This window comes from Pelodiscus sinensis, chromosome 4, assembly GCF_052426305.1.
Source record: "Pelodiscus sinensis isolate ZL-2025 chromosome 4, ASM5242630v1, whole genome shotgun sequence".
Lineage (NCBI taxonomy): Eukaryota > Metazoa > Chordata > Testudines > Trionychidae > Pelodiscus > Pelodiscus sinensis.
The window spans coordinates 55,900,956-55,924,514 of NC_143055.1; the positions used below are offsets into that span (position 1 = coordinate 55,900,956).

General features: G+C 43.5%; 1 protein-coding gene across 6 annotated transcripts in view; it reads right to left on the reverse strand.

The window, feature by feature from the left end:
- The window catches only part of MTUS1 (microtubule associated scaffold protein 1), a 192,158-nt gene that overhangs the window by 129,467 nt on the left and 39,132 nt on the right, over positions 1–23,559 (reverse strand). For all 6 annotated transcript variants that reach the window (XM_075931169.2, XM_075931164.2, XM_089777883.1 and 3 more), the window contains 2 exons: positions 3,488–5,817; positions 4–199 (listed from right to left, as the gene is read on the reverse strand). In XM_075931169.2, the coding sequence (XP_075787284.2) occupies positions 4–199; positions 3,488–5,617 (2,326 nt within the window). In that variant the 5' untranslated portion in view covers positions 5,618–5,817. The remainder of the gene's footprint in view (positions 1–3; positions 200–3,487; positions 5,818–23,559) is intronic.

The window sequence follows — 23,559 nt, forward strand, 5'->3', positions numbered from 1 at the left end:
TACCAGAACTCGATGGCAGAACAGCTTTTTGAGGAGATGACTTTTTGGTTGTGCAGATGTTTTTATTTTCACTTCCTCGCCTAAGGCGAAATACAGAAGGCACCACTTTCACCTTAGGAGCAGCTATACTTCTTAGAGCGATAGGACCCTCCTTGTGTATATTTTTGCCTTGTACTCCCCTGGTTTTAGCGGATGAAATCTGTAAAACATAACAAGTTGTTTCATTGCTAGCCTAGTTGGGAGGGTGTTTAGCATCAACTACCAGATAGACAACTAGCTACAATGACAAATGAGTTCAAATAGGTGTTTGTTATCATTTGGTCCAGAAAGAAAGAAACAGAGATTACATTACTCTCTGCAATTCAGAGTTATGTAAACATGTTTATTTCATTTTTAGACTTCACAGAATATGTTGCGATACAAGGCGAAATTAAGAATTCCAAACAGGTCACAGATATTCATCTTAAAGTCTGTGCAAAAAAATGTGTTGCAACTTTGGGTTAATTTAAGGGCACAGGTAAGAATCAAGTAATATATTTCAAAATAAGCTTGTGGTAAACTGGTAGTTATGTGAACTAAAAAACTGAAATAAACACAGATTTCTACTTTAATCATTTAAGGCTCTCAATAATAAAGGATACTAAATGGCTGTATACCAATTTATGTAAATAATTATTTTCACACCCAGAGGAGACTATACATAACAAACATTTACAAATGGTTGCAGGGCATGTTAAAAAGAGGAAACATTGGCTCAAGCCAAATACCACATTTGGCACTGCATTAGTTTCTCCACAGAACTCTCTCATTTTTAATATGCACAAGCACAGAAGAGTGTGTGTGTGTGTGTGTGTGTGTGTGTGTGTGTGTGTGTGTGTGTGTGTGTGTGTGTATAATGTACAGGAATAGGCCCCAATATATAAAGCAGTTATGTTCTTGTGCATTTTGTGGACTTTAGGACACCATGATTTGATCATATTAAGAGGGGAACCAAGCCCACTTTGACGTAAACCGCAAGTCAGACTAATTTCCCGAAACTTGTACTGCAGAGAAGATGACTTCCCCCATGAGAACTTGATTAAGTGGAACTCCAGTGCAATACAGGCAGTCCCCGGCTTACATACAAGATAGGGACTGTAGGATTGTTCTTAAGTTGAATCTGTATGTAAGTCGGAACTGGCATCCAGATTCAGCCGCTGCTGAAACTGACCGCCAGTTCTGACTTACATACAGATTCAACTTAAGAACCCCAAGCTTCCCCAAGTCAGCTGCTGCTGAAACTGATCAGCGCTGATTCCAGGAAGCCTGGGGCAGAGCAACTCTGCCTCGGGCTTCCTGTAGTCAGCGCTGGTCAGTTTCAGCAGCGGCTGACTTGGGGATGCCTGGGGCAGGGGTGCTGCTGGGTTGCTCCAGTAGCACCGCTCCTCAGCGCTACTGGCCCAACCCAGCAGCACCCCAGCTGCTCTGCCCCAGGCGTCCTGATTCAGCCACTGCTGAAACTGACCAGCAGCGGCTGAATCAGGACCTGGGGCAGAGCAGCTGGGGTGCTGTCGGGTTGGTCCAGTAGTGCCCAGAGAGGGCGCTGCAGGACCAATCCGCAGCACCCCAGCTGCTCTGCTCCAGGGTCCAAAACAAAAGCCTGGTCTGCTGGGGGGGGCACACTAGCCACGACCCCCCCTCCCCCAGCAGACCAGGGACACGGGGAGCAGAGCCGCAGCGGCAGCGGGGTGCCGCGCCTCTGAGGCTTTGCTCTGGCAAAGTCTCAGAGGCGCGGGACCCCCCCCCCCCCCCCCCCCGCGGCTGCGGCTTCAGTCCCGGTGCCTGTGGTCTGCTGGGGACGGTCCCCAGCAGACCAGGACTCAAGCAGCAGCAGCGGGCAGGTTCCCGCGCTTCTGAGGCTTTGCCAGAGCAAAGCCTCAGAAGTGCGGGGAACCGCCGCTGCTGCCGCTTGAGTCCCGGTGCCTGTGGTCTGACCGTCCCCAGCAGACCACAGGCACCGGGACTCAAGCGGCAGCAGCGGCGGTTCCCCGCGCTTCTGAGGCTTTGCTCTGGCAAAGCCTCAGAAGCGCGGGAACCCGCCCGGTGCCCCTGGTCTGCTGGAGACTGTCTCCAGCAGACCAGGGGCACCGAAGCAGCTTACGAACGGGGCTCTCTCGCCCCGGAGCTCGCAGGTAGCAATCCACTATCTCGACCTCCGGGGCGAGAGAGCCCCGTTCGTAAGTGCGGATCCGACCTAAGTCAGATCCGCGTAAAGTCGGGGACTGCCTGTAATCCAATTAGTCCATCTAATCAGAGGGAGTTCAGTTCAAGGATTTTCCAATCTTAATCTTTACAGAGTACCCCCCTCAGAAGCCATGAGAAATCACCATTTCGATGTAGTCAAAGAGCTAGAATTCTTATTCATGAGAGGACTTGAATTCATCCACGTGTCAAATGTAATTAACTGTCAGCAAATTTCATGTGAGAAACTGTCTCCGTTTAACTGACTTGCTTAAGGCAACAAAGACCAAAGGAATTTAACTGTAACATACAGTATAAGAACCTAAAGACACAGGAGGTGAAATCCTGGAATTATTGAAGTAAACAAGAATTTTATCACTGACTTCCATGCCAGGACTTCACCCTAGACCAGAATTCTTGGCTACTAGTCAGTCACTTGGAATAGAAGTCCCCTGACCTATTCAGTAAGATTGTCCTGGCAAACAGTATAAAGTCAGACACACACCCACTATCACAGTGAGATAATGAAGTCATGACAGAAGTCTAAAATGTATGTGTTTAGCTGAGGTAGTGTGTAACTAGTGACTCTCTTTTACTTCTAAATAATCTAATTTGTCCAAATTTTTTCTTCTTCTGCCTGGTTTTACAAACCTGCTTTTGGCTACTGAAGAGAATCCTGAACTTTTAAAAACCAAGCACCCAACTTAAGTGTGGGTCATATAACTCCCATAAAATACCATAATTTAGGTTACTTGATTATGATATATGATGTTATTTAATTTCTGGTGTGAGAAACTTAACTTGAAATTATTTTTTCCATTAAAAATGTTAGTAGTGTAAACAATGTAAAGGCACTTGAAGTTAATGTGCCCATCTTAATGAAGTACATAGAAATAAATACCTATTTTACAAGGTTCCATACAAGTTCCACTGTAGACTTAGAGATTCTCATATACCTTTTTGAAAAACCACACCTGCTAGTTGTATTTGGAGTATTTTTATATGCAATAGAATGGGACTGAGGCTGAAAGGATGAACATACATGATTGTTTTAAGTAGTCAGCCAACAACTGAGATAGCTGGATTCCTTTCAAAATTTTCCCTTCTTCCCCCAGTATTATGGAAGCAGAATTAACACTGTAGCCAAGGCTGTATTCAGATTCACATTTTTTTAAAAGTCTGTTTCCATTCACAGCTGTGCAGTGTAGGTTTCCAGACTTAACACATGCAAGTCAATTAACTGAACAAGTAGATGCATAAAACTTACCAAGGGAACAGAGCCAACTTCAAATGTTTCATTTGCTTGATCTTTTTTTAGCTCTTCCACAGCCAAAAGTGTTCCCAAACTGTAATTTTGCTCATTTTCAGCTCCGCTCGAGTAGGTGCTTGCGACACATGGCCGTGTCAAAGATTTCACGCTTTCCATTTTGTCATTCAATTTTCCTTTTGAGTTCAGTACACATGTTACAACTGCTGCAGAAACCGAGGAGGATGTAGAATTGGAGGCACTTGCTTTGTCACTGACTTCTAGAGTCTGCTTTACTGGAAGCGTTTTTGGAATTTTGTGAGAAGCGTTCTTAGAATGAGTTGTAGCATGTACAACTTGGCTAGGAAAGAGCTGTTTATTAAGAGGTTGCTTATGAAACTTTGTCACTGGTATTTCTGCTTTAATATCTCGGTCTAAATCACTTTTTTTCCTCAGTGCTTTGACTGAAGAGGGCAATTGCCTTGGGGAAGAAACTGGTGAAGATGAAGAAGCAGTAGACAGTTGGGGGGATCTTGGAGAAACCTTTAATGAAGCATTATCTTTTGATTGCAACACAGCTCTGGATATAACTTTTGGCTTCACATTTTTAAAGTTGGGTTTTGGAAAGCTAACAATCTCAGCTTTTCTAACTTTGGTTATTGTAGTAATAATAGGAGATTGATTTTTTGGCTTTGCTGCAATTAGTTCAGAGCTAGTTTTAAGTGAAGTCTTTCTATTGTGTCCTCTCATCAATGCATCATTCTTTCCCAATTTAGAAGGTCCATCTCTACCTTCTGCCAAAGCTGAAACAGAAAATGTTTGTTCTTCTGATCCCGTCAGAAGTGTAGAAGTGTATGGATCAGGAATGGCTTCACCAGCTCTGGGACTGAAGATCAGAAAAGTTGCCTCACATTTCAGCTCAGGTGTAGCAGCCCCTTCTAAGTGTGGATTACTTTGTGTTGATTTAGACACTGCCAAGTGGCTGTGTGCATCTTGGAAAGCATTCTTTTTAGCAGAGACATTTTGTTCTTTGGTTACATGTTGACTCACTTTGTTTACTACCTGTTCTTGGTCTTTACTTACACTAAAACTCTGTATTGGCAAAGCACCTAAATCATTTATAGACCAGTTAATCACCATTCTGGTTGGAGAGGTGTCCATTTCGGCACTTTCAGGTGTGCTATGCATATACGGTTTTGAATCTTTATCCAGATTAAAATGCTCTGGTGATACTAAATTCTTACAATTAGGATCTAGCCATTCATCAACAAATTTTAAGGACTGCATTTCCATTTCTTGGAACTTTCTGTTTTGTGGTGCTTCAACACAATTGGTGCCTTTTAAACATTGTTCTCCAACAACTGGAGAAGCAAGAGGTAGTACCACCATATTTGAACAATTACTCAATGCATTTAGTCCCCCTGAAGTTTCCTGCACAGATGTATTAGGTGGTTTTTCAGCATTGCTTGTATCAAAGTTTTTTCTCATATGCATTTCATCAGAAGAAATCAATGTCAGAGGGAGAAACGTGTGATTATTGTCACTTCCCAGTGTTCCCCCCAGTTTTACCATATCAACAGGCTCACTGACACTAATGTTATTTAACGGCACATAAGCACAACCGGTTTCCATTTCTATTTTAGAGTTTTTGCTCTGTTCCACAGGGGTAACGTGCATTTTACAGTTATAGTCAAACTGTCGAGAAGGCACTGGTTGCTCAGTACTTGGATTCTGCAATCCTTTTAGGGTAAAATCCTCTCTTCGGAGGCTGGTTGGTTCTTTTACATTATGGTTCCAGGCATATATACAGGTCTGCTCAGTTGCAGAAGACGTACATGTAGCATCTGTATTGTTCAATGAAGCCCTCCTAGAGATAAATTCACCAGCCGTCTTTTGTAGATCAAGTGCTCCAATACATTCTTGGTCTGAAGAAATACTTGTGATATCATCTATATCCTTAAAACCCACATTATCTTCACGCTCAGAAATTTCACTGTATTGACTAGCTGAATTTCCATTTATATTGATGGTAGTATTAATTGAGGATTGTGTAGTTTTGTTGCATGTAAACTTATTTCCATTTTCATCATTGACAAATAAGTGACACTGTAAGTCTTTCTTTGCCTTATTCTCTGTTTTTTCAACATCCATTTTAAGTTATAATTTTAAAATTGTCATCTTATTTTCGATTTAAAATTTTAGAAAATGCAGGTTCTTCCGAGTGCTGGAGAATGCAAAGCTTAACCCCAGAACAAATCAGTTTTGTTATGGGACGTTCAAGATGCAGTTCTTGCTTTTGTACTCTTCAAATATATCCACAAATGCTTTCCAACTTGAACTCCTTATGTAGTCTAAAATTAAAGATGACATGAGAGTTAGATGAAGCAGAATTTTATACCAGACATACGTAAGTACATAAGAATGGCCACACTACATCCAACCAAAGGTCCATCTAGCCTAGTGTCCTGTCTGCCAACAGTGGCCAATGCCAGATGCCCCGGAGGGAATGAACAGAACAGGGAATCATCACCCATTCCTAGACTCTGACAGAGGCTAGGGACACCATTCCTACCCATCCTGGCTAATAGCTATTGATGGACCTAACCTGCATAAATGTATCTAGTTCTTTCTTGAACTCTGTTAAAGACCGCTCTTCACAACCTCCTCTGGCAAGAAGTTCCATAGGCCAACCATGCTCTGTGTGAAGAAAAACTTCCTTTTGTTTGTTTTAAACCTGCTACCTATAAGACATTTCAGAAGCTGCTTAATTTTTGAAAAATTTTTTATTTTTACAAAGGAAGTGCTTTCACCTTAATTAAGTAATACTAACTTGTTAAACAACCCTATAAGATGAACAGCTTAGGAGTAGCTGCTAACAAAAAGAGGTAGCTTCCTACACCTTCATTTCCCCCTCACACAACCCCAGTACTACTCTTGCATTTAACTTGAGACAGTCTCAAATATGTCAATATTTTCTGAAACTGAAAAGCAACTTTGGGGCAATTGGTAATGAGGGGAAAAAAACTGAGCAACTCAGGAATCATGATGTTGCCTATACTCATCATTCATTCCTCCATTTGTGGTGTTCTGCATTTATAATGATCAGCTGTTTAGAGCTGTACTATACATATGCCTCCTCTACTGAAAATTCATAAGAGTTAATGAATACTTTGGTATAGCCACAACGGTGAGCCTTTCGTCAAGCAGCCTGAGATGTCTGACCCAGCCCAAGTCTCACTCTTAAGACCCTACACATCCATGTTTTTTATAGGACATCCCAAAACTTTCATGATAAGTTTCATGATCCTATATATTGTTAATCTCTAAGGTGCCACAGGACTATTTGTTGTTTCCAAACTTTTCACAATGCTTTAAAAAAAAAAGTGTCCTTCCTGCCTCCCCCCCTCCCCCCATCAAGAAAACATTGTGTTTTTGTAATTGAGTGTTAGAGACAAATTTCTGTGCCCACAAGATATTTTGTACTTCCCTGCTTCATGTAATGAGCACACACTTCATATCAGTCACTATTCATGTCAAAACTTGTCAACCAACACTGCAGTGAGCTGTGTCCCCCAAACTAATACGTATAAAACGCCTATGGTGAGGAAGAAAGAGACTAGCATACGGGTGTCCTTGTGACTTTTCAGTCTCACTCTCTTTATAGTCACCAGAAGCATAGAGGTTCACTGAGAAGAGGCACAGCTAAGCCTTTCCTCTACTGAACTGTTCCAGTCCAAGAGGATCATATGTACTACAACAGCACCTAGAGCAGTGGTCTCCAACCTTTTTAACACCCAAGATCACTTTTTAAATGGCCCTTCCTTGAAACCCCACCCTCTCTATTCTCCTCCTCTCCATCACTTGCTATCCCCAATCCTTATACTGCTGCTTTAAAAAAAAAATCTTCTGTAGGAAGAGGTTTTTCCAACATTTGGCCTGTCTAGATTGGACCAAATGTCAGAAAAAAACCCCTTCTTTTGGAAGTCCTCTTATTCCTTGTTGAAAGAGGAATATAGGGGTGACCGAAAAAGCACGTTTGCTCTTCCACTTTTTTTAGTGGAAGAACAAACGCAACCCTGGATGCAGAAGAGTTTTTCTGGGATATCTCCAGAATCCTGAAAAACTCCTGCAGTCTAGCCAGACCCTTGCTGGGTTGAGACAGGATGTGTAGTCTTTGGGGTGGGAATGAGGGGTTTGGGTGTGGGAAGGAGTGAGAGGTGCAAGCTCTGGGAGGAAATCTGAATGCAGGAGGAGGTGGAGAAGGGGACACTGGCTCGGGGAGGGGGCTCCAGGCTGGGCAGTGTTGGGGTACTAAGCAAGCCACAGGCTTGTGGATGTGAGGGAGCAGGAATTTGGGTTAGGGTATGTGAGGGGCTCAGGGCAGGGGGTTCCAGTGTTTGATAGGCTCAGATCTAGGATCTGGGGAAGGAGGAATGCAGGAGTGGTTGTGGCCAGATGGGGGCCAGGCTTCATTTTTAAATAAAATACTATGTTAAACACAAAAAGTTTCTGCATTGTCTTTATTTATGAGAATGGCAGGGAACCTGCCTTGAGTCAGGGGTCACTGACCCACAGAAAAGTCATTCACGAGCAGGGGACACAGTACTGGGGAGGAGTGCTAGTGGGTTCTGGGGCAGGGAACAGGATGCCAGTGGGGGCAGGCAAGAGGGGGCAGGGTGCCAGAAGGACAAGTTTCTGCAGCAGGGGACAGGGTGCCGGGGGCAGGTTTCTGCAGGGGGGGGGGGCGCAAAGGAGAGGGAACAGGGGGGCAGGAGGGCAGGGGACAGGTTTGGGGCAGGGGAGAGGGAACAAGGTTTGTGGGGAGGGAGTCCCCTTCCCCCATGGAGGGAAGCCTCTGTCCCACGCTCGGGAAGCTTACTCCAGCACAGCTGGAACTAGGCGCAGCCTCCCTGGGCTGAGCACAGGGCAGCAAGGCTGGAGCGAAGATAAGCAGCTGCCCGGCCAACTGGCCACGGTGCTCAGCCAGGGTGCCCCATGCGGGCAGGCACAGAGGAGAAGCCGCCCGATAAGCTGGAGCATGTGGCAGCCTCTTTCAGCTGAAAGCCACAGCCAGCAGCCCGGGGTGTTTCAGCCCTCCCAACCTCCCAGCTCCCACCATTCCGCGCAGCTACTCACCTGTGTTGTTGCTCTGTGAGTAGCTGCTCCTCAAATGAGGAAATCAAGTGTAAATGTACTGCGCAGGGGCGCAGTTCAGAGAGGGCTCGAGATCAACTGGTAGATCATGATCTACCGGTTGGTGACCACGGACCTAGAGGCTCTAAATGTCAGGTCTCTATTGCGCTGAACATAAACAGTGCATGCCAGTGTACATCTTACCCTCAGAATAGACAATACAGAAAAGCGCAACCGAAAGGAAACCTCCCTACTTTATATTTCAGAGAGTTAACAGTAGTTAAATGATTTGAGAAGGACACACAGAAAATCTGTAGCAAAGCCAGAAATTGCCATCAATCTGGAGTCTCAGTCTAATGCCTTTCTCTGATCAAGAAAAAGCATTAAAGTGTGGAGCAGTTGAAGTGTGATGCCACAAAAACTCCATTATTTGGAAAGGACGCTTCTCTTATTCATTCTTGTTCCCGCAATTAGCTTGTTTCTAGGATTGCTGTTTAAAATGGCCATGAGAGAGGGGCGGTCTTTCGAGGGGTGAGGGGGGGATTGCTGTTTACTCCTTACAACTCAGAATTCTTAGAGTCATTCTCAGGTTAAAAAAAAATAGTACTCTCAAAAACCCCAAAATAGCAATACCATATTTAATAAAGTGCCACCAGCAGATTTATCTTTAAGAGAAAAAGGAACACATGCCATTGACCCTTCTCATTTCAGCTTTCAAAACCGTTTCAGTGCAGCACTCTGAATAACATGGTGGGAATTAGAGAATATAGTGGGGAGAGGACATGAAGGAAGGCTGTTAAATTTATACCTTCTTCCTAAATAACCAGAAAGGTACCTTTCTGTACTGGTACAAGACCACAAGCTCTGAAATTTACACAATAGTCTCAAGACAGTCAACACCGCACAAATTTTGAGATTTATTCAAATTAAGATATTATGTATCAAGAAAATAAAAATAATTTGGACCCAAGTATTAAACAGATCTCAAATTTAGTTCTTCCTTCTTAATCTTCCCCCTCGCCTGAAAAGACATTAGAAACCTTACGTCTGAACTCATTTTAAATCTTCATCTGCATAGTCAATCATGGCAGCAAGTCACGTCAAACTCAAAGTTCTTATTCATCTAGGTCCTTCCAAACAAGATTCAAGTAAAAAAAAAAAAAAAAAAAAAAAAAAACAACATCTAATACCACAGCAGAAAAAGACCTTTTACAGTCACATGATTTAAAGACAACACTCTTACAGCATTTGCAAACACTATTTTTACTTTAAGTAGCAGTATTAAATATAGCAGTAATTAGTTACTGCTATATTTCATGCTACTTAAGTACAGCACTACCTTATGTAGCAAATTTGGTTGGCAAATCACTGGACATCTCAAATTAGAGGATTCCTCTCTAATTTGACTCCTAACATCCTTTCAATGCTTATGTCCAAACATTAGCTTAATGATCCAAATCACAACCGCTCCCAAGAACTTATACATTAGAGATAATGGATAATTTTAAGTGACATGGGGATCTTAAAGATGGGACAAATCCTTCAGGAAAGCTGCCATCATGGTAGTTACTAAACCTAGGACCAGCAGTTAAACAGCACATACCTGTGTAACAGTACAGACAAGTAAATGGCTAATTTGACCTACTCATCTACATGAAACAAAAAATAGGACTACGTAGCACTTTAAAGACAAACAATCTTGTCAATTAGGTGATGAGCTTTCGTGGGCCAGACCCACTTCCTCAGATCAAATTGTGGAAGAAAATAGGCATGACCATATATACCAAAGGGATATAATAAAAAAGTGAACACATATAAAAACAAATCAAATTTCAGAACAGAGGGAGGATGGGGGGTGGGGGGGGAAGGTAAATGTCTGTGAGCTAATGATATTAGAGGTGATAATTGGGGAAGCTATCTTTGTAATGGGTAAGATAATTAGTGTTCACCTTTTTTGATTGTATCCCTTTGGTATATATGGTCATGCCTATTTTCTTTCACAATTTGATCTGAGGAAGTGGGTCTGGCCCATGAAAGTTCATCACCTAATAAACCATCTTGTTAGTCCTTAAAGTGCTACATAGTCCTGTTTTTTGGTTTCAGCTAGACTAGACTAACACGGCTACATCTCTATTACTCATCTACTTGAGGCATCCATTGTATCTTTTAGTTAAGGGAAAAAGGGCCTCCGAGGGCCGGATCCAGCCTGCTAAGCTGGTTCATCTGGACAGCAGGGGCCCTGCCACTTCCCCCACCCCAGGTCAATTAGGGCCTGGAGTCAGGGGCAAGCACACGAAGTTTCCTCCGCCGTGCCAGGAGCATGCTGCGCACGCTCCTGGCAGGGCAGAAGGAGATTTTGTGCATTCCCCCTGCCTGCAAGCCTTGATTGACCTGGGGGCAGAAGTAGGGTTGCCAGATGGTTGAAACAAAAATACTTAACACCCCCCCTCCCCCCGAAAAAAAACCAACAGGAAAAAATTCTGTTGAAGGGGGAAAAAAGGGGGGGGGGGGAGATCAAAGTTGTTGTTGGGGGAAAAAAATCAAATAAAACAGCATGTTCCCTTTAGGAGTGAGTGCAAGGATAGGAACAGTGGAGTGGTTGAGCACTAAGACCCAGGGGAAAGCATTGCTTCCTCTAGGTCTTTCAGCCAGCAGTCATTGTGCCAGCAGCCTTGGGGAACCAGGTAAGCATGGGGGCTGGGCTAGGGGGGGCTGGGAGCCAGGAGGGGTTTGGGGGGTGGGGGTGGGGTGAAAAGAAAGGAGAGGCCGGGCACTGAGTGTTTGTAGGGTTGCCAGGTGCCCAGCATTTTCGCTTCCTGGCCAGAGAAAAATTCAGAAAAATACTGGACATTTAGGTGTCCGGTATTCTCTGAATTTTTTTTTTTAACCACCCGAGAGAGGCCTAAAATACCAGACTGTCCAGGTGAACCCTAGGCACAAGGAGGAGTGCACAAAGTCTCTTCCCACTGCCAAGGGCATAGGTGCCCAGGGGGAATCTGGAGGGGAGGGAAGCGGAGGCACTCCCCCCGCCCCTCCACCCCGCCATCCCCAGAGCAATCATGGTCTGTGGGTGGGAAAGCAAGGAAGTATCCTGGACCCTCTCCTTCCAGAGCGGCCCAAGGCCACCTCAAAAACTTCTGCAGTGCCCCCCAGCAAAATAATTATTGCCCACACCTATTTTAGATAGTGGCTTTCAAGATATGTCTACTCTGTACAGCACTCATGGCAGTGGTGTAGGATATAAATATCATAACATGTTAGGGAAAGTTACAGGACGCTACCCTGCTAAAGTTGGCAGCATGTGTGGGGGAGGTGCTGTTAGGTATGTAGACAGTCATGTGGGGTACATATCCACAAGGTTCAAGCATATGTTCACTCAAGTAGTATCTGTCTACACTGCGATTTATATCTTTGCTGTAAGCCATATAGAATATATATTCTACACATCACCAAAAGCAACATGCAGTGTAGATGTACTCTCAATGTGTGACCTATAGCATAGCTCAAGCATCTTCAAAAAAGAGAAAAGCAAGGAATTTTAAGTGGTCAAGATAACTAAGCTGTGCCAACATTACTTACATCTATTTTTAAAGTTTTGCATACTGCACACAGAGCTTTCCTACAACCAAGATATACAGAGACATGTCCTCTCCTTCAAGTGACTCATTTTTTCAGTAAACTACATTAACATTTCCTTGGTAAATTAGCTTACTGTCACATCATTTACACCAGTGGTGGGGAACCTTTTTAGGGTCTGGGGCCACTGAGTCTCAGGAAAAAACAAACAAACAAAAGATCAGTGAGTAGCCCTAAAGTCACTCCCCACATTCCCCTTGCACACCAGGCCCAGACGCGTAGATTTTGTGGGCTCCAGCCCCACAAGGGAATGGCAGGGGGGAAGGCCTAGTGCGCAAGCATGGGCTCCCCAATACTTGGGAGGAGGGGAATCCTGAGCCTCAGGGTTCAGATACAGACAAGCCAGGGGCCACATCCAGCCCCCAGGGCCTTAGGTTCCCCACCCGTTTTACACCAACCTTTAAAGAGTGTGATAATTTTTGTAAGAAACATTAACAGACCCAGGTTACAAAGCATTTTTCTTAGCCATGATGTTTTCAATTAGCCATTAGAACTGGTCTGTAAAATATTAACATTCTTCCTTTATTTTTATAAACCTTTACCCTAAAAGTTGATATTTCCTGTTCCGTTCAGTCTCTTGACTGTAGACCTAAGTTCAGCTCTCTGGGGCTTTTACTACATGCTAAAGAGTTTGTGAACACACTGGAGCCACTGTTTTATAATAAGCATTTAGATACTTGAAAGACATCTCATCAGTCCTCCAGGCTTGCCCCTTTCTCAACTTCAAATATATATTAAGTGAGAGAACATGAGGGAATGGCTTGGGAAGAACTAGGAAAGGATCTTGGCAAATAAGTTTTTTTTGTTTTTGTTTTTTTAGAAAGGCATTTATGCTATATCAAACGCTAGATCCCAGATAAGTGTAGTAAAACATCAATCTGAACATAGGATCTGAGCAGTGAATTAAGTTGTGTTTGCCACTGAAAGTTCAAGCAAAAAGAAAAGTACAATTTGACCAGTGGCTAGAGCCAACCTTGTGGAAACAAGGAAACCAGAACAAAAGAATAAATATTTGTTCAGAAGTAGGGTCCTACCAAAATTCAGGGTTCATTTTGAGCAATTCATAGTCACATGATTTTAGGAACCTTAATTTTCACAGTTTCAGACATTTAAATCTGAAACAGTGTTGTAGCCAGGGGGGTGCTGATCCAAAAGGGATCTGAGGGGCAGTGTCACACAGCTACTGGAATGGTGGTAATACAGCAAAACTCTACCTCTGTGCTACTGGTGGCGGGGGCAGCAATGCTTTCAGACTGGTCTCCTAGCCATCAGCTATGGAGCTACCTGCAGACAGGGGAGGTTTCTGGAGATGGGACTGATCTGACCCGAGGAGAAGAATCTGTAGGCAAAGAAGTATTCATATCACTCCCAGTCCATCCAGGACTAGCATCTGGAGACAGATGCATGATAAGAGGCCTCAGACCTGCCCCTCTCCTTACACTAGCAAGATTTCAGTGGCTATCAGATGTCATGGCCCATGACGTGTTTTTCACTGCCATGAATTTGGTAGGATTCTTCGTACATTTTTTAACAATTGCTCTCAAGTGCACATTTGTATAGGACACTCAAAGTCACCTGGGGTGGCATAAGTTAATTATATACCCTCCCCACCCCGAAGTGTTTACACAGAAAAAGTGACATCAGCTACATTGGTATGTTTTGTAACAAGAAAAAAATGTAATACACCCTCCATTTTGATGAACATGTCTTGGGGGCAGTCCTGATGTGTATCAAATATTGCACAACCATTGAGAATATAATTAGTATTGACATAAGAGAAGATGGCTGCAGTGCTCATATAATCCATCAAAAAGCTGCAGCGAGAAGGTTAAGGTTACATAGCTGTTGCAGTCACTCGAGTCAAAATGATTAATGCTGTATATGTAAAACTAAGTTTTCTGTGTGTACTACAGCCCCATGCTGTGACTACAATGCAGTCTAGATTACAGATTTACATGATCATGCTGATGCAAGCAGGCCTGCTGTAAGCAGGGGGTAAAGGGCAACTACCTCAGAACCCAGGGCTCTCTGCCTTTGCGGTGGCTGGAGCTCTAGCCCCTTTAAATCACTGGCAGAGCACTATGCTCCAGAGCCCAAGGTAGCATGCTCAGGACAGCACTGAAGGTTGGGCAGGGGGATGGAAGGGGCAAGGAGGCATGGTGCATTCCAGGCAGCATTGAGATCTCACGGTCCCCAGCCCCACCCCTTCCACTCAACGCCTCACCACTTGCAGGATTTGATCATTATCTGTGTATGCAAACTTAGTGGTTTTAGATCCAGTTAAAAATGTGGCTACAGAACAGGGGTACACACTTGGGAAACAGAAGACATGATCACTGCTCAGCCAGTAATCATGCATGTTAGTCCATTCTGCCTTGAGAAAAGCTATTGATGTTTTCCTATAAAAGTATTCTTTCCACTTTCACTTCAAGTTGAGCTTTTCTTTCTGAAACTTTAGCAAAAACTGCCACTCCACTACAAAACTTAAAAGTTTTCCAACCAACAGCAGGGTTTGAAATGACTGAAAAGTTTATATCAGAAATACATAAATAATCTTAGGAGCAGCATTAACTTCCTTGCTATAAATATTCAAATGATCAACAGGATATTCTCTTAAAAATGCATTTGGTAAAGTATGTACACACTGCCAGAACACTGCCAATACCTCCAAGAAAGTGCAGATGTATCATTAGGTGCAATTCAATCCTTTTTCACTTAAATCTATTTACCCTACATGCTGTTCTGCTTAGTTTAATACAATTCATCATTTTAGACTTTTGAGGTAGGAAAAAAAAAGATAACTGTGTAAGGAATGTGCCGCCTCTTTCCAATTCCTTACAGAAAGTTTGAGACCCATTAAACTCAGGTTTTTGCCTCTTACTAGACCTCTTCCAAGCTGTACTAATACTCTGAAACACCAAGGTAACATGAATTATCAGTTACCAAGAAGCATGCCAGAGTCTGGCATTCAAGTTGGGAAGGAATCAAGTAAGGAGGTAGGACACCATGATCCACGCAGCGGACTGCAAGTACTAGACATCTGACACTTGATCCCATGACATGCTGAGTCATGTGACTAGACAGTAATACCAACTGCAGACTATTCACAAACTCCATTGGATTTTCTGATTTTACTTGGTGTGCTAAAATGTGTCAGTCAACTATTTACACAACCACCATTAGGTATTTCAAAACGTGTTGGCATTTGAGAGAGTGAAGTACTTCTGTGAATGGAAGCATCAGTAAGAGGGAAGTGATGAAAAGATCAGGGATGCTGTTATGTCTATTATGCCTGTTGGAAATATTTTAACACTACAAGTCTAAACAGAAAAAAAAAAATTGGTGATTGTGCAAGGCTGTGGCTAGATATTACTGGGGTTCTGAACTGATCAAAGTCTTTCCTGGCTACAGATGGCATCAGGCAATGTGATTCTATAAAGCAAACTCTTTTTTATTTTACTGTTTTAAACCTACAAGTTGTTTTCAAACTACAGGCCATGACCCAGTACTGGATTGTGGAATGTCAGGCATTGGTGTCCTTGCTGCAAGGGGATCAGGTGACCAGTGCAAGTACTAAGGCAGGCTACCTGCCTCTCCTGGCACCACAGACTGCACAGCAGGCCCAGCTCCTAGGTGGGGGGGAGGGGAGAGAGTATATAGGGCTCTGCACACTGCCCCCCCACCCAGAGCACTAGCTCCACACTCCAATTGGCCAGTAACCTGCTGCTGGCTGCTTACGGGGTATAGTATGGCCTGTGGTGCCAGGAGAGGCAAAAAGCCCGCCTTAGCACCCCCACAGCACTGCTGACTAGGAGCCACTCAAGGTAACCTACTCCTGCCCCAGCCCTGCCCCCTGAAACCCCCTCCAATACCCCAAAGCTCTCATCCTCAGCCCCACACCAGAGCCCACATTCTAGTTAAATTATGTTGGTCACTGACATGAACAATTTTCTTCAACTGGGTCATGAGAAGAAAACTTTGAGAACCACTGCCCTAAGTGATCATTCAAGTTAAAATGCAAAATAAGCAGTAAAGCTGCTAAACAATATAACTAGCATATGACCATATCCAATTCAACTCATCTAATGCTGAATTCATAGCAATCAAGAATAGACTGATTTAAGTAAAACAGCACTCAAATAATTTCTGTATGTCTGTGCTGAAATTGAGTCTGAGATCCAACATATTGCATGAATCAAAAGTGCATTGGAAGGTGGACTGTGAGTAGAGTCCAACACTTCCTGTCTCTCAGAAAATTAAAGGATTAAAAAAAAACCCATTCCTCATCAAACTGAACCCGAGACCTTTTAAAAACTTGTAATTAAAAGCCAGAGACCCATCACAAATGGCCAACGGTCTTGGTAAGATATTTAACTAGAAGCTGGGACACCCATCTTCAAGTCCCTACTACTATTACTATACTACCAACTAAGTATTTTTGTTAGGAAAAACTAGTATCGTCCACAAAAAACTCACTTTGACAGGTGTGTTTTTTTATGAAAAAAATGTACACTGAGTTTCCCATTCAGCTCTGATAAGTTTGTCTCACTTGTGCCACTGAAGTTCATCTGAAGTGGGTTTTGCCCGCAAAAGCTCAGGATACAATGTATACATTTGCTAATCTAAGGTGCCACAGAACTACTCATTTTTCAAAGTTTCAAATGAATACGGCTACTCCTCTGTCACTTGGTAACAGTAATTTAAGCCCACATTCCAGGCACTCAATAGCAGCTCCATTCTAGTAGCAGCTAGCATTGCCAAGTGGCAACTGATCAAACTCCCAAAATAATAAATGTACAAAATGCACATTAGGGATGTTTAAGTAGAGGTTAATTGGCTAATCAAATTTCCATTGACTACTCGATTAGTCGATAAGGAGAGGCGCTCACTACCCCCATTGCACCTCTGCAGTTTAAATGTAGCCTGGAACCTACTACATTTAAACTGCAGCAGAGTTAGTTCCTGAGGGCGGTGCAAGCTGGGACTAAGTAGTTCAGGTTCACACTGGCTCTGGGACCACTGCGGCTCTGCATTTTAAATATAGTGAAAGCCCAGCCAGCTCCGGGACTGCTGCGGCTCTGCATCTCCCTCAGCTGCACCATGGAGATGGTGCGAGGCAGCAAGCAGGAAGGAGGAGAGCAAGTAGTTGAGTAGTGACTATACTACCTGATAAGCCTATGCTTATCGAGTAGTCGCTTAGAACCCTAATGTACATATAACTTCATCTGATATATTGCAGATCTCTAGAGGGCAACTGATCATCTAGTCTGACCTTCTGTGTAAAACTCGCCCAAATAATTTAGAGCGCATATTTTAAAACAGAAAGTTAATCTTGATTTAAAAGTTGCCAATGATCGAGAATCCAACATTAAATACAGACATTAAATGAATAACGTTTTTCTACCATTACCAACACTAGAGACAAATATTGCAGTGTTACTTTAACACAAGCTAGGTGTACCAAGACAGGTCTACCACTACGGTGGGTACATATTTGCGTTGCTAGCCTGTGGCATATTCCAAACCACTGTGTCTTCACTGCTATTGCTACGGTATGATTGGGTATGTCTACACTGTTAGTAATCATGCCTTCATTAGCTGTTACCTAAGAACTGAATAATATTATGAACGAACAAGTTATATAGTCAATTATTTTTTCATTTAATTATAAGATATTAGAAATAGGTATCAAATCTACAAGGATATGGATAACAGAAGTTATCAGATTTGAAAACAGAAGATGAAGGAAGGGAAACAATCATGTGTAGTAGAGGATAACTAGCACAGAATGAAATTAATTAATCCCTTTTGAACTGATACATTTGACCAAGACCCAAGCATGACATCTCTGTTCTGAAATATCCCTTCCTAGATATTCCACATTTAGGCTGGCCTTGATTTTCCATATTGCATCTTTCGACTCCTAGCTACTTTTCCCCATCTTTCTGTAGTTTCTCATTCAGAAACCAGTGTCTGAACTTGAAAGGCAAAAGCCAGCATCTAACTTGGAAACAATGGACTTGGCTAGAAGTCAAAGCATAAAGTAGTATCAAAGATACGGTATTGAATGAACATCATGCTGTACTTTCTAATACTGCACTGTTGTACTGCTATTCTATATCAATACTGTGACTACACTATAAGTACCAAGTCACATTAAGCAGTGATTCATTGTTTAGTTGCATGCCTAATGGAAGTTGTCTGTTAGATTTATAGGAAAAAGAAACCCATGCCAACCATTAGTTTTTATGTAAATAATGGCAGGCATCGGCAAACACCAGGCATAAGCACTTGGTTTTCAGATATTCTACCCCATACCTCTTTTAACCAGACGTTCACTTTAGGGATATTAAATATCAGTTAATTGAATACTCAAGTGACCCCATGAATGCTGATTGGTTAGTTGATTATTCTGTAGTCCCTCTGGGTGGGGTAAACAGCCAATGCCCTCTAGCCTCACTCCTGAGAAGACCCCTGCCACTCTGTGCTGCTGCCACTGTATCAGAGACAGTAGCATGGGGTGCCAGGTGGGAGCTGGTCTGCGAGGGGAGCCAGTTTAAAACCCACCTCACTTTGTGGATCTGTGCTATCACCCTATGTTGCTGCCTCTGATAAAAAGGCAACCGTGTGGGGTGGCAGCAGCCCCTGTCTAGGAAGTGGCCTGAGCACCCAAATCTGGTGTGAGCTGCAACTAAGCTGGGCTGCCTGCCCACCCAGCTCCTAATACACTAAATGCAGAGCCACAGCAGGGCGCAGGAAGGGGCAAGTTAGGTCCCAGAACCAGTATACTATGCTTTCTACTTTATCAACAGAAAAACAGATTACAATTTCATATGGTTTTCGATTACAAAAACAACAGGCAATGCTCCACCTCTGCTCGGAACCCTCCCACCGTGGCACTAGGAAACCATTATGCTCTTCTTGATACAGGAGATAAGGAATCACCTCCTACAACAGACGAGGAGAAGCCTCATACCCCCAAGGCTGGGAGGTCTGCTGTCACCAATGCGAATAGGAAACGTAGAGTAGTGGTGGTTAGAGACTCTCTTCTAAGGGGGACAGAGGCACCCATCTCTCGCCCTGACATGTCATCTCAAGATGTATGCTGCCTGCCGGGGGCCCGTAGCCGAGGCGTTACGGAGGCACTGTCAAGGATTATCCAGCCCTCTAACTACTACCCCATGCTACTCATCCATGTGGACACTAATGATACTGTGAGGGATGACACTGAGCAGATCAAGAGTGACTACAGGGCTCTGGGAGTACGGGTGAAGGAGTTTGGAGCACAGGTGGTATTCACTTCCATCCTTCCAGTCAAAGGTAAGGGCCCAGGCAGAGGTAAGTGCATCCTGGAGGTGAATACCTGGCGGCGAAGATAGTGTCGCCAGGGAAGCTATGATTTTCTCAATCACAGGATGCTATTCCAGGACTGCAAACCAGAGATGGTATTCACCTTTTGAGGAAGGGGAAGACCATATTTGGATACAAACTGACTAACCAGAGCTATATAAGCCTGTGACTCAGCGACCAGGGAGAGCGCGACCAGGAACAGCAAACAGGAGAGTTTGGAGAGGGAGTTCTCCAGGTAAAAGAGGAGTAAAAAACGGGACCCTTGTGGTAAGTGGCTGTCTGGAGTGTGTGTTTGTGTGTGGGGGAGTTATTTGCAGTGTGCCAAGCTTGTGTTTGTCTGTTTGGTTTGTTTGCTTTGTTTGTTTAAAGGAGCTACTAAAAGGTTTGAAATCTAGAAGCCTCTGTTAATTGGCTGAGCCTCAGTCAGGGGGAGGGGCTACCAGAGCTCTATAAGCCTGTAATTCAGCGACGAGCAACAGCTAACAGGGAGTTTGGAGGGGGAGTTTAGAGGGCACTAGTGACTTCTGATCTTCTTTAAAACATAACTCTTAGAATAATCTATATTCCAGAGGTTTAAAAAGCATCCCAGTTTATACTTAAACTTATTCATTAGAAAAATGGAGACAGAAGTCCAACAGCAGAGTGGGGGCTATCCTGTTTAGTGTCGAGTGTAACACGTATGATTACCTGCCCTGTGGGTGGGTGGCGTATGTGTGCACCCGTTGCAAGGAGCTCCTGACCCTCAGAGACCGAGTTCGGGCTTTGGAGGCCAAGGTGGCTGAACTGGAGGAGCTAAGGGAGGTAGAAAGCTATGTTGATGAGACTTTCCAGGACACTGTAGTACTGTCCCACTTCCAGTTTGAGAGCCCCAGTGCTCTTAAGGAGGATGGAAAGTCTCAAGGGAACAGAGCATTCAATGGGAGCAGAGGGAAACCATCCCGTAATTGGGACCCTCCTCCCAGAGAATGTTGCGGTATCCTCTCGCACTGAGGATACCTCTGAGGGGGAGGGAATGCCAGTTGTTAGGAAGAGGCAGGTGTTAGTAGTGGGTGATTCGATTGTTAGAAACATAGGTAGTTGGGTTTGTGATGACCGGGAGATCCGTATGGTCACTTGCCTGCCTGGTGCGAAGGTTGCGGATCTCTCGAGACATCTAAACAGACTTATGTGTAGTGCTGGGGAGGAGCCGGTGGTCGTGGTACATGTAGGTACCAATGACATAGGGAAGGGTAGGAGAGATGTCCTGGAGGCCAAATTTAGGCTGCTAGGAAAGAGACTGAAATCCAGGACCTCTATGGTGGCATTCTCGCAAATGCTTCCAGTTCTACGCGCAGGGCCAGGTAGGCAGGCGGAGTTTCAGAGTCTCAATGCATGGATGAGACGATGGTGCAGGGAAGAGGGGTTTAGATTTATTAGGAACTGGGGACACTTTTGGGAGAGGGGGAGCCTATACAGGAAGGATGGGCTCCACCTAAACCAGGGTGGAACCAGACTGCTGGCACTAAACATTAAAAAGGCCGTAGAGCAGTTTTTAAACTAAGAGAAGTGGGAAAGCCAATTGGTGCGGAGATGCACGTAAATCGGAGGGAGACTTCTCTTAGAGAAGAATCCATTGATAGAGATTATCTAAGCTGTAGTCAGAAAGAGAGGAGGGTAGAGGGCAAACCATGGGCCAGAGCAGACAAACAACCGCATACAAAGGAATCCAATGCATCAGGGAAGGGCAGACAAATAAGCAGTGGCAAATTTTTAAAGTGCTTTTACGCAAATGCTAGGAGTCTGACTAATAAAATGGGTTAACTCGAGTACCTCGTATTAAATGAGGAGATTGACATAATAGGCATCACTGAAACCTGGTGGAATGAGGAAAATCTGTGGGACACAATCATACCGGGATATAAAATATATAGAAAGGATAGAGCAGGCCAGCTGGGTGGCGGAGTGGCACTGTATGTGAAAGATAATGTAGAATCAAACGAAATAAAAATATTAAGTGACTCAACATGTTCAACAGAATCGCTATGGATAGTAATTCCATAAGAAATTAGCAGTAGGGATATATTACCGACCACCTGACCAGGACAGCGATACTGACATTGAAATGCTAAGGGAGATTAGAGAGACTACCAAATTAAAGAACTCTGTAATAATGGGGGATTTTAATTACCCGTATATTGACTGGCTACATGTCACCTCAGGAAGAGAAGCAGAGATAAAATTTCTCAATGGCTTAAATGACTGCTTCTTGGAGCAGCTGGTGCAGGAACCCACAAGGGGAAAGGCAATTCTCGATTTAGTCCTGAGTGGAGCGCAGGATCAGGTCCAGAATATAACCGTTACAGGACCACTTGGGAATAGTGACCATAATATAACAACATGCAACATTCCTGTGGTGGGAAGAACACCTCAGCAGTCGAGCACCCTGGCATTTAATTTCAAAAAGGGGAATTACACAAAAATGAGGAGGTTTGTTAAACAGAAATTAAAAGGCACAATGACTAGAGCCAAATCCCTGAAAGCTGCATGGAAACTTTTTGAAGACACCAAAATAGAGGCCCAACTTAAATGTATACCCCAAATTAAACATAGCAAGAGACCTAAAAAAGAATCACCATGGCTTAACCACCATGTAAAAGAAGCAGTGAGGGACAAAAAGATATCTTTTAAGAAGTGGAAGTCCAATCCTAGTGAGATAAATAGAAAAGAACATAAACACTGTCAAATCAAGTGTAAAAATGTAATAAGAAAAGCAAAAAAAGATTGAGGAACAGCTAGCCAAAAACTCAAAAAGAAATAACAATGTTTAAGTACATTAGAAGCAGGAAGCCTGCTAAAAAAACCTGTGGGTCCCCTAGATGATCGAGCTATAAAAGGAGCAATTAAGGACAATAAAGCCATTGCAGAGAAACTAAATGATTTCTTTGCTTCAGTCTTCATGGCTGAGGACGTTGGAGAGATTCCTGAATCTGCACCATCCTTTGTGGGTGATGAATCTGAGGAACTGTCCCGGATTGAAGTGTCATTAGAGGAGGTTTTGGAACAAATAGAAAAACTTAATGTTAACAAATCTCCGGAACCGGATGGCATTCATCCAAGGGTTCTAAAAGAACTCAAATGGGAAATTGCTGAGCTATTATCTGTGGTTTGTAACCTATCCTTTAAATCCGCTTCCGTACCTAATGACTGGAAGGCAGCCAACGTGACACCAATATTTAAAAAGGGCTCTATAGGCAATCCTGGCAATTACAGACCGGTAAGTCTAACTTCAGTACCGGGCAAATTAGTCGAAACAACAGTAAAGAATAAAATTGTGAAGCATGTACAAGAACATAATTTGTTGGACAAAAGTCAACATGGTTTCTGTAAAGGGAAATCCTGTCTTACTAATCTGTTAGAGTTCTTTGAAGGGGTTAACAAGCATGCAGACAAGGGGGATCCAGTATATATAGTATACTTAGATTTTCAGAAAGCCTTTGACAAGGTCCCTCACCAAAGGCTCTTGTGTAAATTACATGGCCATGGGATAAGAGTCCTTTCTTGGATTGAGAACTGGTTAAAAGACAGGAAACAAAGGATAGGAATAAATGGTAAATTTTCAGATTGGAGAGGGGTAACTAGTGGTGTACCCCAAGGGTCAGTCCTGGGACCAATCCTTTTCAACTTATTCATAAATGATCTGGAGAAAGGGGTAAGCAGTGAGGTAGTAAAGTTCGCGGATGATACCAAACCGTTTAGGATAGTCAAGACAGAAGCAGACTGTGAGGCACTCCAAAAAGATCTCACCAAACTGAGTGATTGGGCAACAAAATGGCAAATGAAATTTAATGTGGCTAAGTGTAAAGTAATGCACATTGGGAAAAATAACCCCAACTATACGTACAGTTGGCTACGACAAATCAGGAAAGAGATCTTGGAGTTATCGTGGACAGTTCTCTGAAAACTTCCACGCAGTGTGCAGCGGCGGTCAAAAAGGC